The sequence below is a fragment of the Patella vulgata genome, chromosome 2 (assembly GCF_932274485.2).
Source record: "Patella vulgata chromosome 2, xgPatVulg1.2, whole genome shotgun sequence".
NCBI classification, from domain to species: Eukaryota; Metazoa; Mollusca; class Gastropoda; family Patellidae; genus Patella; species Patella vulgata.
In genome coordinates, this window is record NC_065880.2 from 51,398,266 (window position 1) to 51,423,480 (window position 25,215).

A 25,215-nucleotide genomic window follows, 5' to 3' on the forward strand; every position below is an offset into this window, starting at 1 on the left:
CTAGTCATTCAGATGGAGCAAAAAACCGAGTTCCCATGTACAAATTGGCGTGCACGTAAAAGATCCCTGACAGTTGGAATTCGATATAAGAGTAGGCCGTAGTGCCACTGTCTCGGCAAAATTTCCCTCATAGCACACTATGGCGTATGCCGAGTTTGGAGCAGAACAGCAGGACGTTAAACCCCATTTCATTTCACCTTCAAGGTGAGTTTGTCTGGTGATTGTATGGAACAAAAAATTAGGGTATTGTGTACAATTGGTAGGACATGTAAAATGTTGGAAGTCTGGAATTGGTACAAGAATAGGTGGAAAGGCCACTTCCATGGCAAAATGCTATCTCCTCTCACATTGCATAAAAATTATATTAGTTAGTCACAAAATTACCAAAGTATTGTATTGAGATATTAAACCCTAATTCTGAACAACTCAAAAGTTGGATTCAAAACTTTCAGACTGATGTAATTTGGGGATTTGATTTCCATACTTTAACCCACTTTTATCAATGAATACCCCACATGTACTTTCATAATGCTCAGTTGATTGTGGCCTTTAATAAAGGGCTAATAAAAATCATGGAAGACAGACTAGCTAATAGACAAAAGGGATACTTGCATTATCCCAAAGACAAAGTGTGGGTGAATAAGAAGAAACTATACAATCCCCGGTAGAAATGTTTATTGACAAAACGGCTGCATAAATAATATGGATTTATCTGATGATAAGGCATGCTGTAATAGGAACCATTATTAGAAAAATGCACAGATAGTAGGCAGTTCTTTACAGCATAAGAAATACATTTATTACATAAATGTTTGGTCAGGAAAAAAAGCAATCAAAAAAAGATTATATTCTTAAAATATTAAATGATTATGACACCATATCAAAATAAAATTCTAATGATTTGTAAATTTTACAAACTAAACTGGTTTGGATCTTTTTTTTTTCACCGAACACAAAAATATGCATTTACAATAATAAACCAAGACAACAATTAAGTAGCTAATTATCAATGCAAATTGGAAAATCATTTTAATTTATCCCCTAGATACATTACCAACAAACATACTGTACTTCATAATGACTGGACAAAAGCATAAAACCTCTACAAAACAACTCTAATAGAAATATGTTATTTACAAACATCTAATAATAGTTGGTATATGTATTTATGCTTTCATGAAAGAATATATCCAAAACATCCATTACATCTTAATACATTCAATGAGAGACTGTTCATTGTTACCGTATGTGATACAAATACTCAACAATTAAAGCCACAGCTGAAAATGCATCAATAATTTTAGGGTATTTTTTTATGTATATTAAGTATATAATTATAAGCAGTTGTCATTATTTAGTAAACAGGTACTAACAGAGTATAATATAAATATCATCTAACAATAACAGTTATGAAACTTGGAAACACTTGACTCTATCCTGACACTTCATAGCATATTTGGGAATCATAACACTTTATTACTACCATTGGCTCAACACAACTAAATAATAGTGGCGTAGATTGATTTTGTATGTCAACAAATCAGGTCAATGACATGATAGTATGATACCAAATAAAATACATTTTAACTATTGCAATTTAGATATTTCGAGTCATCCTAATTCACTTTTCAATAGGATGCAATACAATCTACTTGAGATGATCCAAGGGTAGTAATGTTAATGTTACAGACCATGATTAATCGACTATGTCCCGATACTGAGAACTACCCTCAACAAATATCACCAACACCTTTATTAACAAACAAGTTCTCTGTGTGAAATCTCATGTAAAATGAAAGATAGAAATCTATGAGTATACATCTTCGAAACACCGAGTATATGTTCTATAAATATCCAATAACAATTTTACTGCCATACATTAAAGGCATTCAGATATAGTTTATACAAGTTTAATTACAAATCTGACAAAATATCATTTAGGGGAATGCATTTTAAATGAAGTTTGTCTAAAAATCTTTGGATAAGAAAGTGAAATTGAGCTATATAATGAAAACGTTAAATGTATTGCTAGAGATCAGTATTACCAGTACTTTGAGACTATTTATAACAAAAGCATGTAAATGACAAAAATAAATTATTAATATAAGGGAGAAATTAAGCAGTATAAATATTGTTTACCCCTTTAAATATATTTGTCCTATACAGAATTTATTTCCAAGCTCATGCAATTAAAAAAGAAACCTCATCATCAATGGTCATTGGTCATTCGATGTAAAGTGTTTGTCCATCCTAACTTCTTCCATGACACAGGTAATAATACATCAGTGATACATGTTACAATGCCTGTTACTAGATATTTGGAAAAGTCAAAAATATCACAGACATTTATTTCTATAATTTTGTGACCAAAGTATTCTTGTGTTTTGTAATAAATATGCTTCAAAAAGTGAATGATAGAAAATTTAATTAAAAAACTACATTTTTTTTTTGAGTACTACACATACTACAAAGTTACAGTAAAATGTGTACAAGACAATGATAAGTGAGTGAATACAATGATGTAAACATACAATTTTGGTCCATCTAATGTAGTTCTGTGTCAACACAAGACATTGTTTACTTCAGTGTTATACCAGTATCATTTGTTCACTGTGCAGTATTGTTCATTCATTATGTGACATTATTGAGCAGTCACAACATATTACATTCTTTACACTTCAACCATACAGATATGTACAAATGGTGAATAATTATAGTCCATGGACATGTCAAGTTAAAGCAAGTCTTCTTCCCACTATTTTAAACATGGGGTAATTTTGAAATAACAAAATCTAACACTCCCAAAGCATTCCAGCATCTAAATCCTCTCCTTTGGCTCTAAATAGTCCATTTTGTTCACCTTTAAGATACATGCCGTTTGGAGCTTTGATTGTAATGATGTCTTGCTTGCGGAATTCCAAAAGGAAATTGACAGGCATATCTTTGTCAGCAAAAACGTGACTTTCTTCATTTAACCCCCAATATTTACCATTGTTTCCTATAAGTAAAAAAAAAAATAACCATAATAAAATATATACATGTACTGAGCAGTGTGAACATCAGAAAAAAATGACATGCAATTCAACCTTCAAAGCTTTGTAGAAATTGCGTTTAATAACCATAAGATTTTAATACAACCTTATTAAGATAGCCACGCACAGCTTGTAAATGTGCTCACACAGCAGATATGTCTCAAGTGCAGCATATCCAAAAGGAAAACTTGGAAGTTTACCAAATTTGATAAGGATTCTTCAAGAAATCTTATCTGTATCGTGATCACCAGCTTTTCCAGACACATAATATATCTCTGGAACAGAAAGTCCTAGATTGCTGAAAATGAACAGGGTTAATTCTTTCTGATTCCAATGCTTCACACCAAATTTGAAAAGCAATTGGGCTAATATTCTCAGTGTCTTAATGCTTTGCACAATATTTGAAAAATAAATTCAGTTAAAAACTGTAGCCTCTATCACTGTAACAAGGTTGTTTTTGGACAAAGGGGATAACTCTGGAAAAGAAGGATTTGATAGGGTTTGTCTTCTCATAACCCCAACTTTTCAAATCAAATTTCAAAAAAATCTGTTTTATACTGTAGCCTCCATTGCTTTAAAAAGGGGGGGGGGGGTGATTGTCAGTTCGGAACATCCAGAATTGACTGAATTGCAATCAAGTGATATGGAATTCGGCACTGCCACAGTTCTGCCAGTCCCGACAGCTGAGTTGGTGTGAGTAGAATCGTAACGTATTTTAAGTAACAAATATGATTCAGTTGTCATAATTGGTTGAGATATTTTTTATGGAGTTGGCATATGCTTTGTACTCTGAAATTCTCTTTTTAACTCAATTGACACTATTTTTGGAATTGAGAACATTTAATTCTGGAACGTTCAATCAAGTATCCCCAAGTTGTTTGGAAAAGGGGAAATAACTCAGAACGACAGGTTATGGAGTGCTAAAAATCGATATGGTTTGTCTTCTTACAATCCCCCACACCAAACTTGAAAAACGTCAAAAGTCTAGCCTCTATGGTAACGAGTAATTGTTGACGGATGGGCATGGGCGACGACTATATATGCTCAATGATATGTGAGGTGTGGGTGTATAAAGATAGGTTGCTTAGTCTAAGCATAAATGTTCACTATCAAACTCAGGTTTTGAAGTACCTGGTAGTGAGTGAACTATACACTAAGTTAGAATCAAAGTTATCTTGTCCCAAAGCATCAAGCAAAGAAATTGCTTAGCTCTGCTTAGCTTTAATGGGAAATATTAATCATTGAACTCAGTCAAGACATTCGCCCAATGAACATCTATACCTCAATTGTAATGTTCCAAAGTCTTGACCAATCAAATTGCTTATCGCTACCTAGCCTAAGCAGAAAATTTTCATGATCGAACTTGGTGAATGTATTGATATAATGAATCTATACTCAGAATTTCATCGCTCTCACCCAATTAGAACCAAAGATATCGTGTTCCAAAGTCTCAACCAATCAAATTACTTATCTCTGCTTAGCCTAAGTGGAAATGCACATGAACAAACTATGTCAACGCATTCATGTAATAGAAACCTACACCAATTTTTAACATTCTACCTCAATTAGAAGGAGAGTTATTGTGTTCCAAAGTCTCGACCAATCAGATTGAAGTCTCTAAGCAGAAAATGCTCAGCATTGGACCTTGTTAAGGTATTGATGTAATAAAACTATACACGAAGTTTCACCACTATCACTCAATTAGAATCAAAGTTGTCAAGTTCCAAAGTCTCGACCAATCAAATTGCTTATCCCTTTGCTTACCCTGAGCTGAAAATGCTCATTATCAAACTATACACCAAGTTTCATCATTCTCACTTAATTAGATCCAAAGTTATCGTGTCCCAAAGCATCATCTTTGAACTCCATCAAGGTATTCACCCAATCAATGCCTACACCAAGTTTGAACATTCTACCTCAATTCGAAGGCGAGTTATTGTGTTACAAAGTCTCGACCAAACAAACTGCTAATCGCTCTGGTTATCCTGAGCAGAAAATGCTCATTATCAAACTTAGTCAAGGTATTGATGTAATGAAACTATACATACACCAAATTTCATCACTCTCACTTAATTAGAACTAAAGTTATCGTGTCCCAAAGCATCCTCAGCAGAAAATGCTCATCTTTGAACTCCATCAAGGCATTGACCTAATAAACACTTACACCAATTAAAAGGAAAGTTATTGTGTCCCAAAATGTGTGACGGGCGGACAGACAGACAGACGGACGTCCGGACAGAAAGACAGACGGAACCATTTTAATAGTCCCCTGCTTTCTTCGAAAGGCGGGGGACAATAATATCAACCGTTCCAAAAGGAACAACATAGGAACAAGACTCATCGCTATGCTTATTATTAGCAAAGTTTCAATTACTCTCCAAATGGTATCATGTTATTACCATACAGGTAACGGAAATGAATGTATCAAGGATATTTGTTAATAAGCTAACATTTTATATAGCTCACCTTTCAAACCATAAAATCCATTTTCTTGTGGTTCTAAGAAGATTGGTTCATAACAAGTTTTATTACAGTTGTATTCAGGTTTTTGAAATGACTTTAATCCAACGAAACCATATTCACTTCTTAAGATGATTGCTGGTCGATTTACCATCTTTACTTTAAATTTCTCTTTTTCCGTTGCGGACTCACTTAATGCAAACAGACATCCTGTTGGCTTGTTGAAGATATAATTATTATTGCTTGCTTTAATAGTTACACTGCCATCTCCTTGCCATTCCACATCAAATAGTGTATTCTTGCATCTGTGAAAAAAGAGAAAGCATATTGAATATCTTACAACAGAAATATTCTGGGTCTCAGATGTAAGAGAATTAATCAAACCATGGTAATGCAAGGACTTTTTCTTTTCTTCTTGTGACAGTCAATTATTTTCATGAACAGTTCATTTTGAATTGATAGCTGTTATTGTTCTGTACTTAATTAAGCATACTGCTTTCCTTTTTTTTGTGTCACATCCCAATACTCTGTGTTAAAATTATATCTGGAATGTGTTTGACGAGTTCCGTTACATATGTAATATTGATGGACACCAACATTGTCCTTTAACTGACTGACAATTAAGGCCCTTCGTCTTCGTGCTAACTGAATTATCGCTGCCCTCCCACAATAGAACATGATGGCCTTACTTGATGTATTCAAACTAATAAACAGAATCAAGTGTCGTGAGCCCAATTCAGCCAGTATATCTTACATCTGATATTAATAAATACTAGCAAAATATCATTGAGATCGAACCCATTTTAACACAAGACTGTTACATTGTTTTAACAAATAAACAGGAAAATTTCATCGAGCAAGCCAGTTTTGCACATTTCGCTTGAAAGACATATGTGCAGGACAATCCCATCATGACGAAATTATATTGAACAGATCAACATTAGTTTCACACTATCTGTACATATAGCTCACAGCTATAACAACAGACAATTGGATACAACATCAAATTCAACTAGTTATATTTAAATTCTGTTAACAGACACCACAGCCTTTAAAGCAGACGACCACAAATATAATACTGGATGTTGTTGACATTCACTACATATTACAATAATCAGTGAGGGTAAACTGTACTTTAATTCTTTAAGTTGTAGTATTTGCGAGACAAATACTCCACGGGAAAAATTTAGTCAAAATGTAATTGCACTTCTTATGCGAGGTGACAATGATTAAAATTAAGGATGATTACATTGTGAACATAAATGATTCTCTTAAGATGGCAAAATCCTTGCACATGTGGACATGCTCCATAAATGCAATTATATGACCCGGTTATTAACATAAAGAAATACTTTAAAACCTAAAGAGGAAAGATACTATTGACATTTTACACAGGTCTCTTAAACATACATTATGCAAGAGCTAAATATGCCAATTGCAGGTCTTTCTTTAGGCCTGAAATGTTATCTAAATTATTAATTAGACTTTAATTAACTTATCCAGACCATAATCAACTCTCAATGACATCGCTAGCCTGCAATATTTACTGGATTAGAACCATGTCTGCTGCTTCTGATTAAATCAAAAAATGGATAATTGAGACTATAATTTTTTTATCGTACCGACTTTAGTAATGATGATCAAGGTTAGGCCCAAAATTCAATCGCTAAATACTTGGTTCAGGGTGGATCAATTTGACTGAAATTTTCAGCAAATTCCTTTTATATTATCTAGTTTTTAACTATTATAGTGAGAACTGCCAGCTCTTTATCTAATCTCCCATAATGTATCTTTAACTTAAATGCTGATGTAGTAATCATCAATAAGTATGAAATTTATTCCCCCTCCTATGATATTAAAGACTTTAATCATAACCAAGCCTATAAACAGCTGATTTATGGTCATTTTCAGAAATAGACAATGGTTGATAATTGATATTGAATACCACGGTTGGATTAATCGATTAAATATTTCAATACCATTATCTTGCTACATAAATTTTATAAACTAGTTTAATTCACAATATAATTCATGTCAAATATTTATTTAGATACTGATGTCTGAAATAATACATATAAATATTAAATACTCTCTAGTTGGCATAATATTTATCCATTAAAACATGATTTAGTATTAATATTTCATATCAAAGTCAAGATAGATAGCAAATCATTCAGAGGGCTCGCTAATAATATTTCAGTTAAAATACAAGATCATATAAATATTTTTGGAAGCAAGAGGAGCAGACTATCGTGTTACAGGTTCAATACATCACAATGTGTTGACTTTAGTCTCTGAAAATGTCTTCAAGATAAGAGATGTGTATAGGAAAAACATAAAGGAACTTCTGACATCTGATCTTTATTGATAACAACTGGGGTCATAGTTAAATTATCTTAGTGTCATGACTGCTGTTGTTCTCAAGCTGTACAATTTATCAATGATGCTACAATATCACAAATAAAACAGATTAAAACCCATCATAAGCACTTTCCAGAGAAAAACAGCCCAATGCCCAATTTATATTTTCTGCTCAAACAACTGTTCTAATAACACTTTAATATCAATGAATTTCAATTCTTTTTAATCTACAATATGCCATACTAACTTTTGAGCAAATCCACCCCCTCCCCTAACCCACAATGAAATTCATCACTTGCATTTACATCTCTGACAGGCATTTAAAAGGGAAGTCCCAGATATAGTTATCTTGTCCCAAAGTATCGATCAATGAAATTGCTTAGCCTTAGAGGAAAATGTTAATTATTGAACTCGGTCAAGACATTCACCTAATGAACATCTACACTAAGTTTAAATATTCCACCTCAATTAAAAGCTTAATTGTTATGTTCCAAAGTCTTAACCAATCAAATTGCTAATCACTACTTAGCCTAAGCAGAAAATGATCATCATCAAGGTACTGATGTAATGAAACTATTCACAAAGTTTCACCACTCTCACTCAATTAGAATCAACAGTTATTGTTTTTTAAGGCAAGCGATCGCTCTCAAGCGCCTGCCTCTCACCTGAATGTTGATCGAGAGGAGTTTTTTCTCCATTTCCTTAAAATTGAAAATCGCTCTCTTTTACAAAATCATGGGGGGTTTATTATCATTTTTGAATCCATGAATGACCCCCTAAGATGCAGTTATTGATCTTCAGGATCATTTCCTATACACACATCTAATCACTCTCCTTAATTTCTAAATCACTCTTCTTATTGAAACTGGGAGAACTTTTTTAGGGGAGTGATTTTTTCAATTTGTTGAGTAAGGGGAATTTTTTTTGGCTCTCCTCTAAAATACAAACAACAACGACTGGAATCAAAAGTTATCAAGCTCCAAAGTCTTGATCAATTAAATTGCTTATCGCTAGGCTTACCCTGAGCAGAAAATGCTCACTATCAAACTTAGTCAAAGTATTGATATAATGAAACTATACACCAAGTTTCATCACTCTCACTTAATTAGGTGGGGATCACGTGGCTAAGTGGGTAAGACGCTGGCTCGCTAGCCTGGAGGTCGGGTGTTCGATCCCTGCATTGGCCGAGAAAGTTCATCCAAATTTTCCAGCGTGGTTCCCCCTTGTCAGTGATGCAGGACGGAGGGCCTGACAAGGACAGCTGTCTAGTCGTTCGGATGTGACGAAAAACCTAGGTCCTGTGTACATATTGGAGTGCACGTAAAAGAGACGTCCGTAGTGCCGCTATCCGGACAAAATTTCCCTCATGGCACACTGTATGGCGTATGCCCGTCTTCATTAGCCCAGTTCGGAGCAGAAAAGTAGGACGTTAAACCCCATTTCATTTCATTTCACTTCACTTAATTAGAACCAAAGCGTCAACCAATCAAACTGCTTATCTCTGCTTAGCCCTCAGCTTGAACTTTCTAGCTCAATTAGGAGTTACAATATTGTGTCCCAGAAAATGTGACAAACAGACCCATTTTAATAGTCCCCTGCTTTCTTCGAAAGTTGGGGGATATTAATCAACATGACCGTTAAATATGTGCTGCTTATTTTGAGGCAGATACAGACAAATAGAGTAATAAGTAAAATACATAATTATAGTGACATATACATCAAGAAAGCTGCCCATACACAATACTGTACACCTGATTTATTTGAAGTGAAACTTTTAAATGTCATAATAAATTCATAAATTAGGATTACAAGAGACAAGCTATAATGTGTGTCATTATAAATTAAATTGGCTAACTTTTATTATATAGGCTAATGTATTTTTTTCCTGTCTTATAACTGGGGCCCTGTTTCTCGAAATCTTAACTAAAGATAAAATCAAAATTTTAGTAGATACTTCAATTTTGATTGGCTAAGCATTAAAATCAATCTAATATTATCCAATCAAATTACTAAAATTTGGATTTTATCTTAGTTAAAAGTTTATGAAAAAGGCCCCAGAATCTTAGGAGAACGTGCTATATACTTTTAATACAATCTTCACTCATCTCATAGCTATAAGATTCATAAGCAGAACCTATCCAGTTCAAAAACCCGCTCAGATGTTTAAGTTAAACTGGTTTGAAAACCCTACTTTGTCGTCTAAAGCAAAGGTGAGGAAAATAAACCAGTTTAAAAACCCCAGTTCTCTACATGTTTTCGAGAAAGCCTTCCTTAACAGCTATCTTGGCCATCTGAACATGTCAGATTAAAAATATGGCTTCAGCTTGCTTTGGGCATGCACAGTATGTTATCTTCCTTGCAAAATGATGATTCTAACCTTTAAAATAATTAAGACTGGTTTGGCTTACCACAGTAAGTGTGATTTTAAACTAGTTTGAATATAAGTGGCTGAACAGCCTATAAGTTTGTTCACTGTTAACCAAACCAAATTTCAGATTGTTCCATGTTAAACGTTACTAATTTTGAATCAAGAAGAAAGTACATTTTTGCAGTCCTAGAATTTTTAAAATTATGCTTGTTGATTCTATAAAAAAACCCATGATATTTATTAATTCTAAGAAAATAAATTACATGACGTTTTAACTAAAAGTTAACATGGTTGTAATTGTGCTCTTGATGAACTCATTACAATGTAGATTTAGCGAACAGACAAGCAGATATAATATATCTTTTTGTTCCCAGATTTACTTCTCTTCTTGACTTTGAGTCGGTTTTTTCATCTCAAACATTAACTTCACTCAATGTAGTAATCACCTGGAAACTGCTTTTAAATGTAAAAAAAACAAATTTTGATTGCCCTAACTAGAGCTTTTGTCAGTTCAATTGATTGAATGTTTTCCCACGTCCACAGGTTTCTAATCAATGTTAATTCATGAATGTTTTTCAAAAAAGGAAATGTGGATAATGAAGTCGGTCTTGTCGTGAGAAAATTACCGCAACATACCACAATGATGTCTAATTCTTAAAAAAAAAATAAATGTCTATTTTTGGTTTGTATAGCTTTAATGTGCTGCATAAATCGCAATTCTGGCAAATGCTTTCCACGCCAATTTTCAACAAGTTGTTTGGTTTGTTTTTTCTTAAGTATGTTGAAAGAAAATGATACAGCATAGATATTTTTGGATCTTTCCAGTCTAAATTCAACGTATTTAAGCAGCCTAAATTCACTGAATAATCTTTATGTATTCACTGTCTAACAAGGGAATTTTTACTAAATGAACCATATTTTGTTCACAAGACACACAATAAACAAGAAGAAATGAACTGTGAATAACAATTAAAAGCCAACAGGAAAGATGCAATAAACCTACAAGATAAAGATATCTAAATGTCAAGAGGTTGTTACAAGAGTGTTTACACAGATTAATACTACCGATTTAATTAGGAAGTGAATGTCGGATGCTCTTAATAAGGATGTATGTAGTTTGAAAGATCTACATTCTCACTGTCAACAACCACAAATGTCTAAATAACCTTAATACTGTATCACTTTGAGAGAATCTTATAGGAAAACATGCTATTTGCAAGAATGGTGTATCCCCTATAGAGTTTCTGATAACTCCTAGCAAACATGCTCTGATACTAAATTTGTTAGTAAAATGCAGCATATTGACAGAGGCACAATGAAAACAGTTCAGTCCTAAATGTCAATGCCTTTCTTTCATGTTTCAAATAACGGGCACTAAGGCAGTGGGTGTAAGAGTCAAAAAGAATGAAAGGATACTTGAAATTGTTTCTACTTTAGCAAGGCGTTCACTACATTTTTCTACATAGGGGTGTAAATGTTCTTCTAGAGTATTATCAAACATTACCACCAGGCAAGTTTGTAGCCAAAGATTAGCACACTTCTGAAAAGTGAAGTTAATTCTTAGACGATACAATGCCTAAAAAAAGAAACATGGCGATAACCTAATAACAAAAATTTTCTGTGTAGTAACATTCTATTCTATTCAAATTGAATTTTGTATCAATATAGATCAATAAAGTTTGGTTAAAGGTGCACTTCAAGTTTTGCTCCATTCTTTGCCAAAGCACCATGGCAGTGTAACAATAGCAAAACCTAAGTAAATAAATAAAACATTTTTCATTAATAGTTTACACAGTATGTGACTCTAACGAAAATAAAGCATTTAAATTACATAAAATTTGGATATAGCATAATAGATCTGGAAGGAAATTGGGATTATAATTGATAGTGTTGGATTACCAAAAGGTCTTTTTTAAAATATTTGTTAAGTTTGTAAGTCTGCTATGTTAGACTATCACACCTGCTTAACTCTCTTTCCTCACCAATAGTTGCTTGTTAAATCCTTCTGCTTGACATGTTTCAAAGTTTAACATGACATATTTGAATGTAATGTCATTCTGCTAATACAATGAAATGGAATTAGTGGACACACTTCAAATGACAGTTTGTCATGCCTTTTATAACACTATGGTCACTTAAGAAAGTTTTTCTTCAGAGTAGATTTTAAAGTGGTCTTAATACTAACACAAGGTACAATTTTATGGATACACAATTACTGAGTTTAATACTAAGCGACGTTTCGATGAGGATACTCTCATCTTTATCAAGCAAATGATACAGGTATGTGAATAGTAGGCAAATATATACAGAATATGCAACAAAGATAAGAATCAAATACAATTAAATCTTAACACCTTTGATTAGGGGGCTATTTAATACTAAACCTATTTATACACAACGAAAACTCTTACATACCTGTATCATTTGCTTAATAAAGACGAGAGTATCCTCCTCGAAACGTCGCTTAGTATTAAACTCAGTAATTGTGTAGTGTATCCATAAAATTGTACCTTGTGTTAATATGTTCAATTACTAAATGCCAATCAAAGAAAATAGTCTTAATACAATGTTAATGAGAACTGAAATGGAATTAGATTTGTATGGGGATGAGAAACTGACTATTTGTCATGTAAAGCTGATTAACACAGTCGACAATGAAGTGACTCAACCTATAAAACAAAGATCTGTTAAGTTTGAGAAATGCTAAATTTGGTAAAACCCTTATACATGGACAGTTTTGCCTATTCTGTAACTTATAAAACCATTTTTCATTAATGAATTTGGTGGTTCATATAAATTCAATGTGCAACAATTTAAATGGCACTTAAATTAATTTCAGCAATTATACTTAGAATATTTAAGTGGTACTTAGAAACAATGAGGAAATCTTGTATAGTCAATGATTTTCCTTTTGTGGAGAGTACAAGTTTGGAAATTAATTACTGGTAGTTGCACACAATTTTATTCTTGTACAAGTTGTTTTATATTATTTCTTAAGGTTTCCTCAACAATAATACTGATACACTAGTAGGTCATTTTCAGATAGAGAGGAGTTAAATCTTTATTTCTTTATTTATCTCATTTAGAAGTGGGAGAAAATTGGACAACCCACAAAAAATCAAAATTGTAAAATTAAAATCGCAACTGCACCAAAGATGTGCATTATAACTCCACTTTCCCATAGAAACATGCCAGCCTGGTATAATAAATTACACAAAATGTGAAATTAGATAATTACATTAACTTCATTAATCAATAAAATGTACTTTATAATAGTTTTATATTTTGTATCCAGTGATGTCAGGAAAAGTAAACGAATTTGATCAAGAAATAAAACTGTTTTTATCTCCTTGCTTATAAATATGTGAGTTTTTATTCCATTTCTAACACAAACACTTGCAGGCAGATTACTCAAGAGAAAACTAAATCAATAAATACAGCATCAAAATGGCACCTTCTTCCAATATTAGAATGAAATATTGGCAGATAAACATATAAACGAACACAAATAATTCTCATAGATTTCCCAAAAGAGGCTAACAACACATAATCAAATTGGCTGGAATAAGACTGAGATTTCAGATAGACTTCATAATTACCATTCCATCATCATGATGGTAGATTTAGAATTAACATTTCTAGATAACTCAATATTATTTAGTAATTACTCTATTTACAATGGAAAAACAATAGTGTCCCATTTTACCCTAATCAAATCGCGACACGTGTGGGCTTTTGATTGCCTACAATGAAAGCAGAAATAGACCCATTTTTACCAATAATTACAACTACCTGACAACCAGACAGAAATATGTTATCTGGTCTGAACTTAATTTACATAACCCACACAAATTCTAATACGATTTGTAATAAAAATTTCAATGACCCATTGGTATTTCTTTCAAATTCTACACAATGATTCTATTCATGCTAAATATTTTATCCTACAATAAAAATAAACCTCAAGAAATCTTATCAGATTACCATAAAAATGATGCATTCAACCATACAGATTCATATTGCTTGCAGGACTCTGAAATATGTATGTGCGGAGATTTTAGCTTGGGAAGGTGAAAAATATGCATTTAAACATAAATTTTATAATTTTCTAAAATAAGTCCCTGTCACTTTATTATGATAGTTCTTGCATAAAATTTTAACAGGAATACATTGGCACCACAACTTATCTTTAATGAAATTAAATGCCTATGTGTAGAACAAAGGAAGCTATTGTTTTATTATTTAGATAACTTACATTTCATTTCCAACATTCATTATTCCTCCACCAGATTCATATGACCAGTATTTATTAGAACATGTTCGGAAGGCCCACATATCACTCTCTTTGACATATTCCATCTGAAATATCTCTGTTTCTCCTTCTTCTTCTTCTTGATTAGCAGATACATCTTGACCTGCAAATATAAAAATACATACTCGTTTACACTTTCATGTTTTAATAGGATTTAAATCAGACTTTAGTAAGCATCTTGAGTAAAACAGATTAGTTTCGGAGTTATTCTTGTGGTAGTTTGCAATCAAGATGCCATCTTTATCTCTGTACCACCAACATCTGTAAAAATGTATCCATTGATGTTACTAACACATGGTGTTATACAAGTACAAATATTTCTATGGTAAAATTACTATAACATACTGTACCATACTGTACTATAACAGAAAATTGAATACAAACTTTTTTTCTTCCTTATACTTATAATGTTAATAATTAGCAAAATATAGCATGTTTGCACCATGCATGTGCAACGTGCGACATGAAAATAATATAGCCTACACATAACAATTCTGCCCAAGCAGCAATATATTGATATTCACAACCTATTGAAGAGATCAGTGCAAGAAAATCTTGATCTTCATAGGTTGGATAGATCTACATATGATATGGCTACACTTTCTCATTTAAGAAAATAAAGAAGCCTCTTCATAAAATTAGTTTAACCTTGAAACTTCAAATATGTATGTAGCCTAAATTGATTATCTTTCTATAAAAAGTTTGCTACCCTCAGATAATACCATATCCAATTAACTAACATTGCTGTGGCATAATGTCAAATATAATTTAGAAATATTTGGATATTTAAATGTTTAAATTCTGTTTAACATTTTCTCACCCATGACAGTTTAATGACAATGCATTTCAGCCAAAATAAGATCGATACTAGCAGTCTAGTCCTCCGGCAGTGCATAAAGGTTGTCGCATTTTGATTGTTCAATATGTAATTAGAACATTTTGCAAAGTGATCAAGAGCAATAAACCATAAAGTAATTGTATGTAATTGTTTGAAAATCAAGGTCAATAACCCATAAAGTGTTTTAAAATCAAGAGCAATAACACAAAGTAATAATTGAAAATTATTTTCAAATCAATAGGTTTCTTTGTCTTATGAAAATATACACTGTATATAAGACAATCAGATGGTAACTTTTGTATTTGGAGATTACACAAATTGTTTCAAAGCACTCAAGAGCAATAACTCTGAAAGTATAATTGGTTATCATAAATCAAGGTTTCTTTGTTTCACTGATGAAAAATATGCATACAAATTTCAAGAATAATAGATGATAGGTATGACCTAAGGTAACTGTTGGCGCTATGTGTAATTGGTAATTAATCTGCTATAATAACCCTGTCAGTCTACAGAAATGTTGTGCAAAATGATAAAAAAGCTTAATACGATTGCATGGTAGTGTATTAAATTATGTTATAAATTAGTAGTCACCTGACATACTTTATATGACAGATGGCGGGTGGTTACATTCCACATAAATGAAATCATAGATTAACATAATCCATACTGAAAAATATCTTGGGACGAAATATGTAACATATAAAACATTTATACATACTAAAATATAGGTTGACAAGCAACAAAACATTCCCCCATAGCAGCTAAGTTGTCCGGGCAGTCAACAAGTGTTATCGCATAATATAACATTTATAACAAATGAAAATCTGATTACAAGTAATAACCTATGAAGTAATTATCAGAAAACATTAGAATTTGTTTTGATTGTTTGTCTCATGACCTAAAATAATTTATATTAACTTTAGCCTCTCAAGCGTCCACAAGATTTATCAAAGTGATCAAGGACCATAACTCTGGCAGTAATTATCCAAACTAGGTCATTTTGGGACTAACATATGGTTTAATTTTATTTCAATAATTTGCTTGCACGTAGGGATCTTTAGCAGTGGGAGGAAACTGGAGGACCCAGAGAAAACCCATGAGGTTGGACAGGCGACCCTACTTCTTGTCACGTACAACCAGGGATTCGAAAACCACGCCAGTTGACTCAATGACAGGCCGGACGGACAGGAGCGACAACAAAATATGACCACATTTCAATGTGGGTGTATAAAAGAAGTTGATTCAGGTCCAAATGACACAGAATTACAAAATGTCATTCTGCTGGCCAAGAAAATGAGTCCAAAACAATCACTGTCTCGTGAACATCTTCAATGCTATTTGCTTGTTGTTCTATTTTTGGTATGTAGAGTATTAAAGATCAAATTGAAATGACATTCAACTCAACATCTGGTGATAAAATTGATTTTTCTTAATGCATGGAGAGATATTCTCCCAAGAAAAAAAACATCTCATTGATTTCGTATTATGTAATCACATTAGTCACTTAATTTGTCAATTTATTTAATATTTATTAGGACATCATATCCTCTGTGAGTTGGTTAACTTAATGACAACATGCAGTGTGATTAACAACAGTGGAATAAACAAAGTATCTACATTACAAAGACTTAAATCCTGTTATTTACATCCTGTTAAAATCAATCGGTAGTCAGTTAGATTCATTTGCCTGACTGTGACAAAACAAGGGATAAGTGTCCAAAAATAAATACATGGCTTGTGTTTAAAGTTAGGGAGGGAGCCTTCAAATTTGAAGAAACTATCAGTATCAGTAGTCTGGAATTAATTGAAACTGGATAAAACTTGAGATGAGATGAGTCATAGGTAATCTTCTGACAGACTGATTACATGACTTGTTTCTATTCAGTTTATATCTGTAACTCTGGTCAGTTATAACTATAAAATCAGGAGCATTGAAAGGCTTGGTTTTTTATGCTTCACCAAAACCTATTAATGTATGAACATGATGAATGATGTGTATTAGTCATTAACTGAACTGGGGGAAACCTTAAGGCAAATTCCATTTATTTTACTTAAATTCCATTTACAAATTGACTAGTGTATTCCTAGGTTTAAAATACATTAAGAAAACAATATCAAATTAGATATACATTGTATCGTTCCATACATGTATATCTCATTATCAAAGATAGGTTGCCAGGCAACGAAACATACGCCCACCGCAGCTAAATCGTCCGAGCGGTCGACAAGGGTTGTTGCATATTTATTCTTTTGTAGGTAATTGGGGGCATTTACAAGACAATTTCTCATACAGATCAGATTCACAAGGTTCTACAAACTGAAACAAGGGCCTAAACTAATTTAAATAATACATATAAATTTCATACAGATTGAATGATAACATTTGTCATTTGAATGTTCACAAGGTTCACAAAGTAAAACAAGGGCCAGAACTCTAGAAATAAATGACGGAAATTGCAGAAATTCAATAGACCCCTGTTTCACAAATTTAAATGATGCATATCAATTGAGCATTAAAGTTATAATTTCATATTTTCGAAGAAAGTCAAAACATAATTATTTCTATGTCTTTTGCTCAGTAGGTTGTCAACTGACTATTATATGATCATAGGTTATCTTTCTCATACTTAAAAATCTCCACACCGGAAATAATAACACAATTACCTCCCTTGTTTTTCTTTTCCCCACCATGGGATAGCTATCTTCAAACGTTTGAATTTGAAGTTGAAAATGATATTTTTGCCAATTTCCCAACTGGCAATAGTGAATTATAGGATTGATAGGATTATTCTTTAACAAGGTAGGACTGTTTATAGATACCATCTATTTTAGGGCTTTATTTTAATACATTTTAAAAATATAACTTAAAAATATGAAATTGTAACTTTAACAAGGTTGAACAAGTGAAACAAGGGCCATAACTCTAGAATTAATCATCTTAAATCGCTGAAATTCAATAGGCTTCGTGGTTTCACTAATCTAAATGATGCATATAAATTTCATTCAGATCAAATGGCACTAAAGCGTTCACAAGGTGCAACAAAGTGAAACAAGGGCCATAACTCTAGAGAAGTAATTAACGGAAATTGCTGAAAATAAGTAGGCATCTTTATTTCACTAATAAACACCTACACAAAGTTTGAACATTCTAGCTCAATTAGAAGGAGAGTTATTGTGATCCAATATCTCGGACAATCAAATTGCTTATCGCTCTGCTGACCCGGAGCAGAAAATGCCCATTATCGAACTTGGTCAAGGTATTGATGTAATGAAACTATACACCAAGTTTCATCACTCTCACTTAATTAGAACTAAAGTTATCATGTCCCAAAGCATCAACCAATCAAATTGCTTATCTCTGCTTACCCTAAGCAGAAAATGCTCAGCTACGACCACCATCAAGGTATTGACCTAATAAACATCTATACCAAGTTTGAACATTCTAGCTCAATTAGAAAGAGAGTTATTGTGTCCCAAAAAGTGTGATGGACAGACAGACGGACGAACAGGCAGACAGACGAACCCATTTTAATAGTCTCCTGCTTTCTTCATAATGTGGGGTCGATAAACAGAAAATACTGAAATTAAATAGGCTTCTTCATCTCACTAATGTAAACAACATATATCAATTTTAAAAACAATTGGATCATAACTTTTAGCGTTCACAAGAAATTGCGGACGACAAACGGACGAACAAGGGTGATGGCAATGTGGGCGTATAATAACACTGCATGCATTGGTTTCTTTCTTAAAGATCTTGAAAGACACAAGATATAACATGTATCTACCCATTAATTACCATGACCAAATACAACTAGAGGGATTTTTGTCCTTGTAGTTCTATTATTACATTTGGAACCTCATTTATATTTTATGATCCTCATAGGAAATAATCTTCCTTTACTATTCAATATTCATTTATTCACTACATAAACATTCATTATATATATAACAAGCAAATCAATACCACATAGAAAATATAACTTAATTGAGGCCCACGCAAATTTAATCAATATTCTACAAAAAAAGCTCAAAAGTTTTCAATGGTGCCAAATTGTACACCATGCATGGGATTCTAGTCAAATTACTCTTTATCAGTGAAGTTCAGGCTAGACAACAGCTGTTACCAGTAGCATTATAAATTTACCATTGCAGTCTGACAGCCTCTTACATGATGATAAATGCACATTTTATATTTAAAAAAATGTTGTTTATGTAAACTCAATGTGTGATAAGGAACAAGGAAAATAATTAGTAATTGATAAAACAAAATATTTCTATAGATTAGGATAAAGCAACTCAATTATTTTTACATTAAATTTTAATTTCCTTTTAATAAACAAAATGTGTTTATCAATAAGCATACTTAGGACATTTAAATCAATTCATCACCATCAGAACAAGGAAATTTCCCCTGGAAAAAGTTACTGCCTTTACTTTTTGTTTGTTTGAAATTCAAGTTTGAAATGAAAAATGTTGGCATGGCTGTTCTGTCATTTTAAGCTTTATTGTTGTTGTTCAAGTAAAGTAAATATTATCACAAGCAAATTTGGAGCTTTGCATTTTATTCCCAGTTTGAAAAAGATTCATCAAATGATTTTTTTAAAAATTATGATAGCTATGTTTTGCTCCATAGAAGGATTTTTGAATCGTTTTCTTTTTGATGATATTTCATTTGGATGACAAAAACAAACTTGCTTAGTTTCTGTAAAAGATTATTCAAGTTTGCTTGGTGCTATATAAATTCTTTTCTTTTGTCAAAAATCTCAAAAACATCTATGCTTCATAATGACAAGACAATTTTTAATTTCAGTTTCTTTTCATATTTTCTATCTTATCAATAGCACAGAACCCTATTAATTTGTTTTTATCATAACCTTTTAATGATGAGGTGCCATTTACTCATTGAATTCTTAGTTCAAGGAAATAAAAAGCTAAGTTTATTGATAAAACAACATTACATATGAAACATATATTCAAAATTGATATCTATTTTCAGGTTGCACTATATGTATAGTTAAGAAGTTCAAGGAGGCAAGTCTCTAACTCTATATCATCCACAGTCCTCGATATTGCAAACATGACTTATTGGTCAATTTAAATCAATATTGATGTTGTTATCTCACCGTCAAATGATGGGCTTTGATATCCAATATTAAGACAAAATAAAAATTTTAAAATTGACATTTTCGAGGGCCATCTGTAATGAAGTGACTTGATGAAAAAGGCTAAACATTATAACACAGGAGAATTCTACCGGTGTTGTTAGACTGGAATAACCATACTCCAAAGACTGCTATTCAATTAGGATTTTCCGCACATTTTGCCGAACATAACTGATTTGAAATTACAGTAAAAACAGAAACAATTGAATGTAAATGAGTTTATATACATTCATAATACATTATCATATGCCTTGCAATCCATTTGTGCCTATTTCTAGGTGCCAAAGAATAGAGATTTAGCTCCTTTAAGATTATCTAATATCCAACAAGACCAATTATAAACAGTTTAAAACAAGATTTTATCAGTATATTCTTCTCATCAGATAAAGGATAGCCTACTATGGGTGGCTTTACCAGCCATGTGGTGTTAAGGCCAGCTGTAACAGGTTCATCTGATAATATTTTATCAACACCTATCACTTGATACACAACATGCCCTTAACTCAAGAGCTTATAATCACCTTTTGTTTTCAATGATGGGCTAAATGCTACTCAAATATTTACACATTCCATATAGAAGTTGAAAGAGGTGGTAGACATCTCTTCAAGTGGCTACCGTCATATTACTGAATTTATACTTCAGAACCCAAGGTATTATGATAGGAATTTTGAATTATGGTGTTTTCAATAAATCTGGCATGATTTATAAGGCTTAAGTTATTTTCTGGATTCAATGCACAGCCTTTAAGAATCATTATTTGTTGTTACATGGATAGTTCCAAACAGACGAATGATTGTGTCTGCATGTGTGAGGCAGCCTGAGAGCTGTAAAGAAATCAAAACCATTTTATCGTGTAATATTAGACCAGGACATTACATGTTTTTTATAAAATAAAAGGTGTATGGCCAAAGTCTGGATCTACCATTTGAAAACGTTTCAGAGTTTTCGAGTACAATTATACACCAAACAACCTAGTTTAACACACTGACAACCCAATAGAAAGAAGGGTTAGCTGCAGACCAATCCCAGCTGCTTTTATACTGCAAATTAGTCTTATAGTACTAGTAGCCCAAGTGCCTGCTTCACACATATTATGATTATTTAACTTTTGCTCAGCATCAGTGTGAAGTTTCATTCACAGCCAGTTCCAAAATTCAGGAAAAAACAGCAATTCAGTCAGTTATGTAAACTATGTCAGAGAAACTATTTGAGTTAAAATTTAATAAGCTTGTGTTAGATATCGAAGATATGACTCGTGATAACAATACTATTACAGTGGAACCCAATTATTAATTTAAAGCAACCTAACACATATAGACTTGGCTTTCAGAAATATTCCATTCATTAATAATGGAATACCATGACCTAACATAAGTATGACATGTGCTATATAGGTTAGCTTTTTTATGTCTCAATTTCAATTTTAGAAACTAATATCATAGTAAGAAGATAAAGCATAAAGATAAAATATAAGAATATTAAGGGATGTTATCAAGTGCAGTCTGAGAAATGTCAGAACCAACATTATTTTTAGCCGAGTTCACTTGAATCTGGTATGTGTTCTGCTAGCATATTGGATTATGTCGTGCTGTTCGTATTTCCAGAGGAATGGCTATTAGATAAGCTGATCACTCAGAATTTATCAGACATAGGATTCAAGTATTTAAGCTTTGAGAAATGAAACTTGTCTACTTCATTTCATCCCTTGATACATGTATGTGTAATAATACAAGCTCCATGTGTGATAAACCCTTCAACATGGGTGGCAGAGATAGCCATTGTGTTACAAGAATTTGCAGAGAGCAAATTGTTATGCAGAGGAAATATGACTGTAGTAATCATCTCTAGAATGGAAAGGAATGAATAAAGATTTTGGAAACCTACAGCCTCTGCTTTATTACCATGTTCACATTCATTTACCTGAAACAAATTTTATGCACTCAAATCAAATAAGTTTGGATCAAACTGCATCATAAATGATTAGATAAATTGGATTATAGTGGCCTTTTAACTAGAATTACAATAAGAGACAATACCTTTTAATGTGAAATTTGAAAATGTTAAGTTTACTTTGTGAATTTACCCAATCATTCAAATCAAGATCTAAACTCTATACCAAATACCAAAACTCCCTATCAGTATCCAAAAATCCCAAATGATGCAGTCCAATTAGATTATAACATATTGATTCTGAAATCAACCTCCCCGATGGACTGATTTACTATTATTACCCCATACTGTAACCTAAAAATATCCTGTATACTCTAGTTCAATTACTAAATGCCATTGAAACAGTTTAAAAATATTTAATGGACCACTGACAAATAGAATACTAATTTTATTCAGTATAAATGTCAACTAGAGAAACAAACCAATTAGCAGCAAGGTCATTAATTCATATTTGCTTTATAATTGGATTACTTTTGATTCTCAGAAGAGAGATTAATAATCAACAACTACATTTAATTATCTTGGCTGATAATTACTGCTGAATGCATTATACTTACAAATGCAGTCTTGACCAGCTTAGTCCACTTCTAATTATAGGGACCTACAGCCAAAGGTCACAGGATATGTCATGTGATAATATCCCATCACTAGATCTACATCAGCACACAGTGTACATTTACAGATTAAAATCTTCTTAAATGCATGTAGATTTCAAATCCACCTAGAAATATGCACTGGTCGGGTACAAATTCAAGTTATTGACATATTTTACACAAACCTAGCAAAAAGTTAAAACTGTCAAGGGCAGTTCAATAGACCTCAACACTTTGCCATTATGAAACCAAAATTAGTTTCTAAACAATGGGGAAACTATACATGGATGAAAACCAATAATGAAATATACAGAGTTTAAACTGGCAAGCAAAAAAGTTGACATTTGAAGACCTGCCCTCTGGCTTAAAAGTCTGTATTCTAACCTTAAAGGATTATTGTGCCTTATATTATCATATAAGTATGTGTTGGAAGATTAAAATTATATAGGCAGTTCTTCAACCTATGTAGGTGATAAAATATTTAGACAAAATGACATTTCCTAACAAAGTTTAAGATTATTTCATTTAACAGTTATTTGAGAATAAAAACAACATAATTCATGTTTGTTTGTCTTTGTATTTATGTTTGTCTACTGTAACTTGTCTTTATCCCAAAAGCTAATTAGAACACAGTACAAATAAAGCTGATCATTCTGTACCTATTTTGTGTCTGTTAATTCAATGTCACTTTGTGCCAATTATTGGGGTAAGGAAAACTCCGAATATGTCACTCATTGTGACCTAGACAGCAAGATATCTTTCTGTTGAAAAAGATGTGACAGAACAAATGAACAGATAATCCGCTCACAGTTTCCAATTCTTGAGAAGACGTAAAATTAAATCCCTGTGAGTCAAGGGTATTGGAAACAAGACCTTGTCAATGTTTCCTGCAAGAAGATGGCCGTTAGGTTTAAGTGCATGTGCAAAAGACACATTGATTTTCTGTTTAAAGGACCACAAATTTCTTGTATTATTGACAATCTCGTCAAATAGAGAAGAATTCCAGTCTACACAAAGATTAATTTTAGTTTGTATTCCAGTTTATTTCAATACAATTGTTTTTTTTTCTAACAAACTGATGTAGAAAACATTTCAATAGGAAAGACAAGCATGTCTGTTGCTATGCTAATTGCCAATATAACAGGAAAGAAAACTGAGAACTGTGTCTGCTCCTCATCTCCCTGATGGCATCCAGTATTTCAAGATGATTTGAGTTTTAATGTCTTTAACAATCTAATTCAATTTATATATACCATGTTTCTTATCAAACAAATTAACCATGACAAGACAATATATTATAACTTCCCATGTCTATTAAGATTGTTTCATTTTTCTCTACTAATTCCCTGTGAATATTTACATATTTATTTTAAATATATGTGCTTTTATAAATTTCAAATAAATTTCTATCAGGGGCGGATTGGGCCATCAGGCGATCGCCCAAGGGGCCGGTCGGACAAAAAATGAAAAAAATAATTTTGACCAATTCGTCTAAAAAAAACTTTTTCTGCTGAACTTTATATGGGGGGGCGCGTATTGGACTGACCATGGAGCGATGATGATCATGTTTATGTGGCCGGTGGCTTTAACGGGCCGCCACGCCATCACTGGAGTCTGGAATGGGCTGGTATAATAGACTTTTTGGGCCGGATGTGCTGGTTGTGGGCCGGAATTCGGAATCTTGCAATGGGGATTTCGAATTTCATCCGAAAATGTCATCGGATTCACCCGACACTGTCGCACGCAAATTCACTAATTATTAAGTCACCTGCACCCTGTTTGTGGGGATACGTCAGAAACATCTGCCGATGGTTCGTAACTCCCAAAAAGTATTCAATTTTAAGGCCTCAGCAAAATTTGATGATTGCTGGTCTGCTGGCTGAATATGAGTGCGAGACGATTTCCTGAGGCTGGTGTTAAACATTCCTTGACATTTTTATTAACTCGTTTTTTTTTCAGAGATGAAATTACAGAATTGGGATGTCGGGAATGGTCTCAAATTGCAGGAAATGTCCTCCTATTTCCAAAAATTCAAAAATGAATTGTGTCCCGTACGTCTATGCATGTCCGCTACCACTCCGTCAAGGCCACCCGTTATACCTATTTCGTTTCGTTTTTATAGTTCAAAATTTTGT

General features: G+C 32.7%; 2 protein-coding genes across 2 annotated transcripts in view; one reads left to right on the forward strand and one right to left on the reverse strand.

The window, feature by feature from the left end:
• Nucleotides 1-25,215, forward strand: part of LOC126810873 (COP9 signalosome complex subunit 1) — a 252,236-nt gene that overhangs the window by 135,218 nt on the left and 91,803 nt on the right. The window lies entirely within an intron of this gene.
• LOC126810872 (protein singed) overlaps nucleotides 661-25,215 on the reverse strand; it is a 36,709-nt gene continuing 12,154 nt past the window's right edge. The window contains exons 2-4 of the mRNA XM_050536195.2: nucleotides 14,477-14,636; nucleotides 5,499-5,797; nucleotides 661-2,998 (exon numbers count right to left, since the gene is read on the reverse strand). Coding sequence (XP_050392152.1) covers nucleotides 2,793-2,998; nucleotides 5,499-5,797; nucleotides 14,477-14,636 — 665 coding nt within the window. The 3' untranslated portion in view covers nucleotides 661-2,792. The remainder of the gene's footprint in view (nucleotides 2,999-5,498; nucleotides 5,798-14,476; nucleotides 14,637-25,215) is intronic.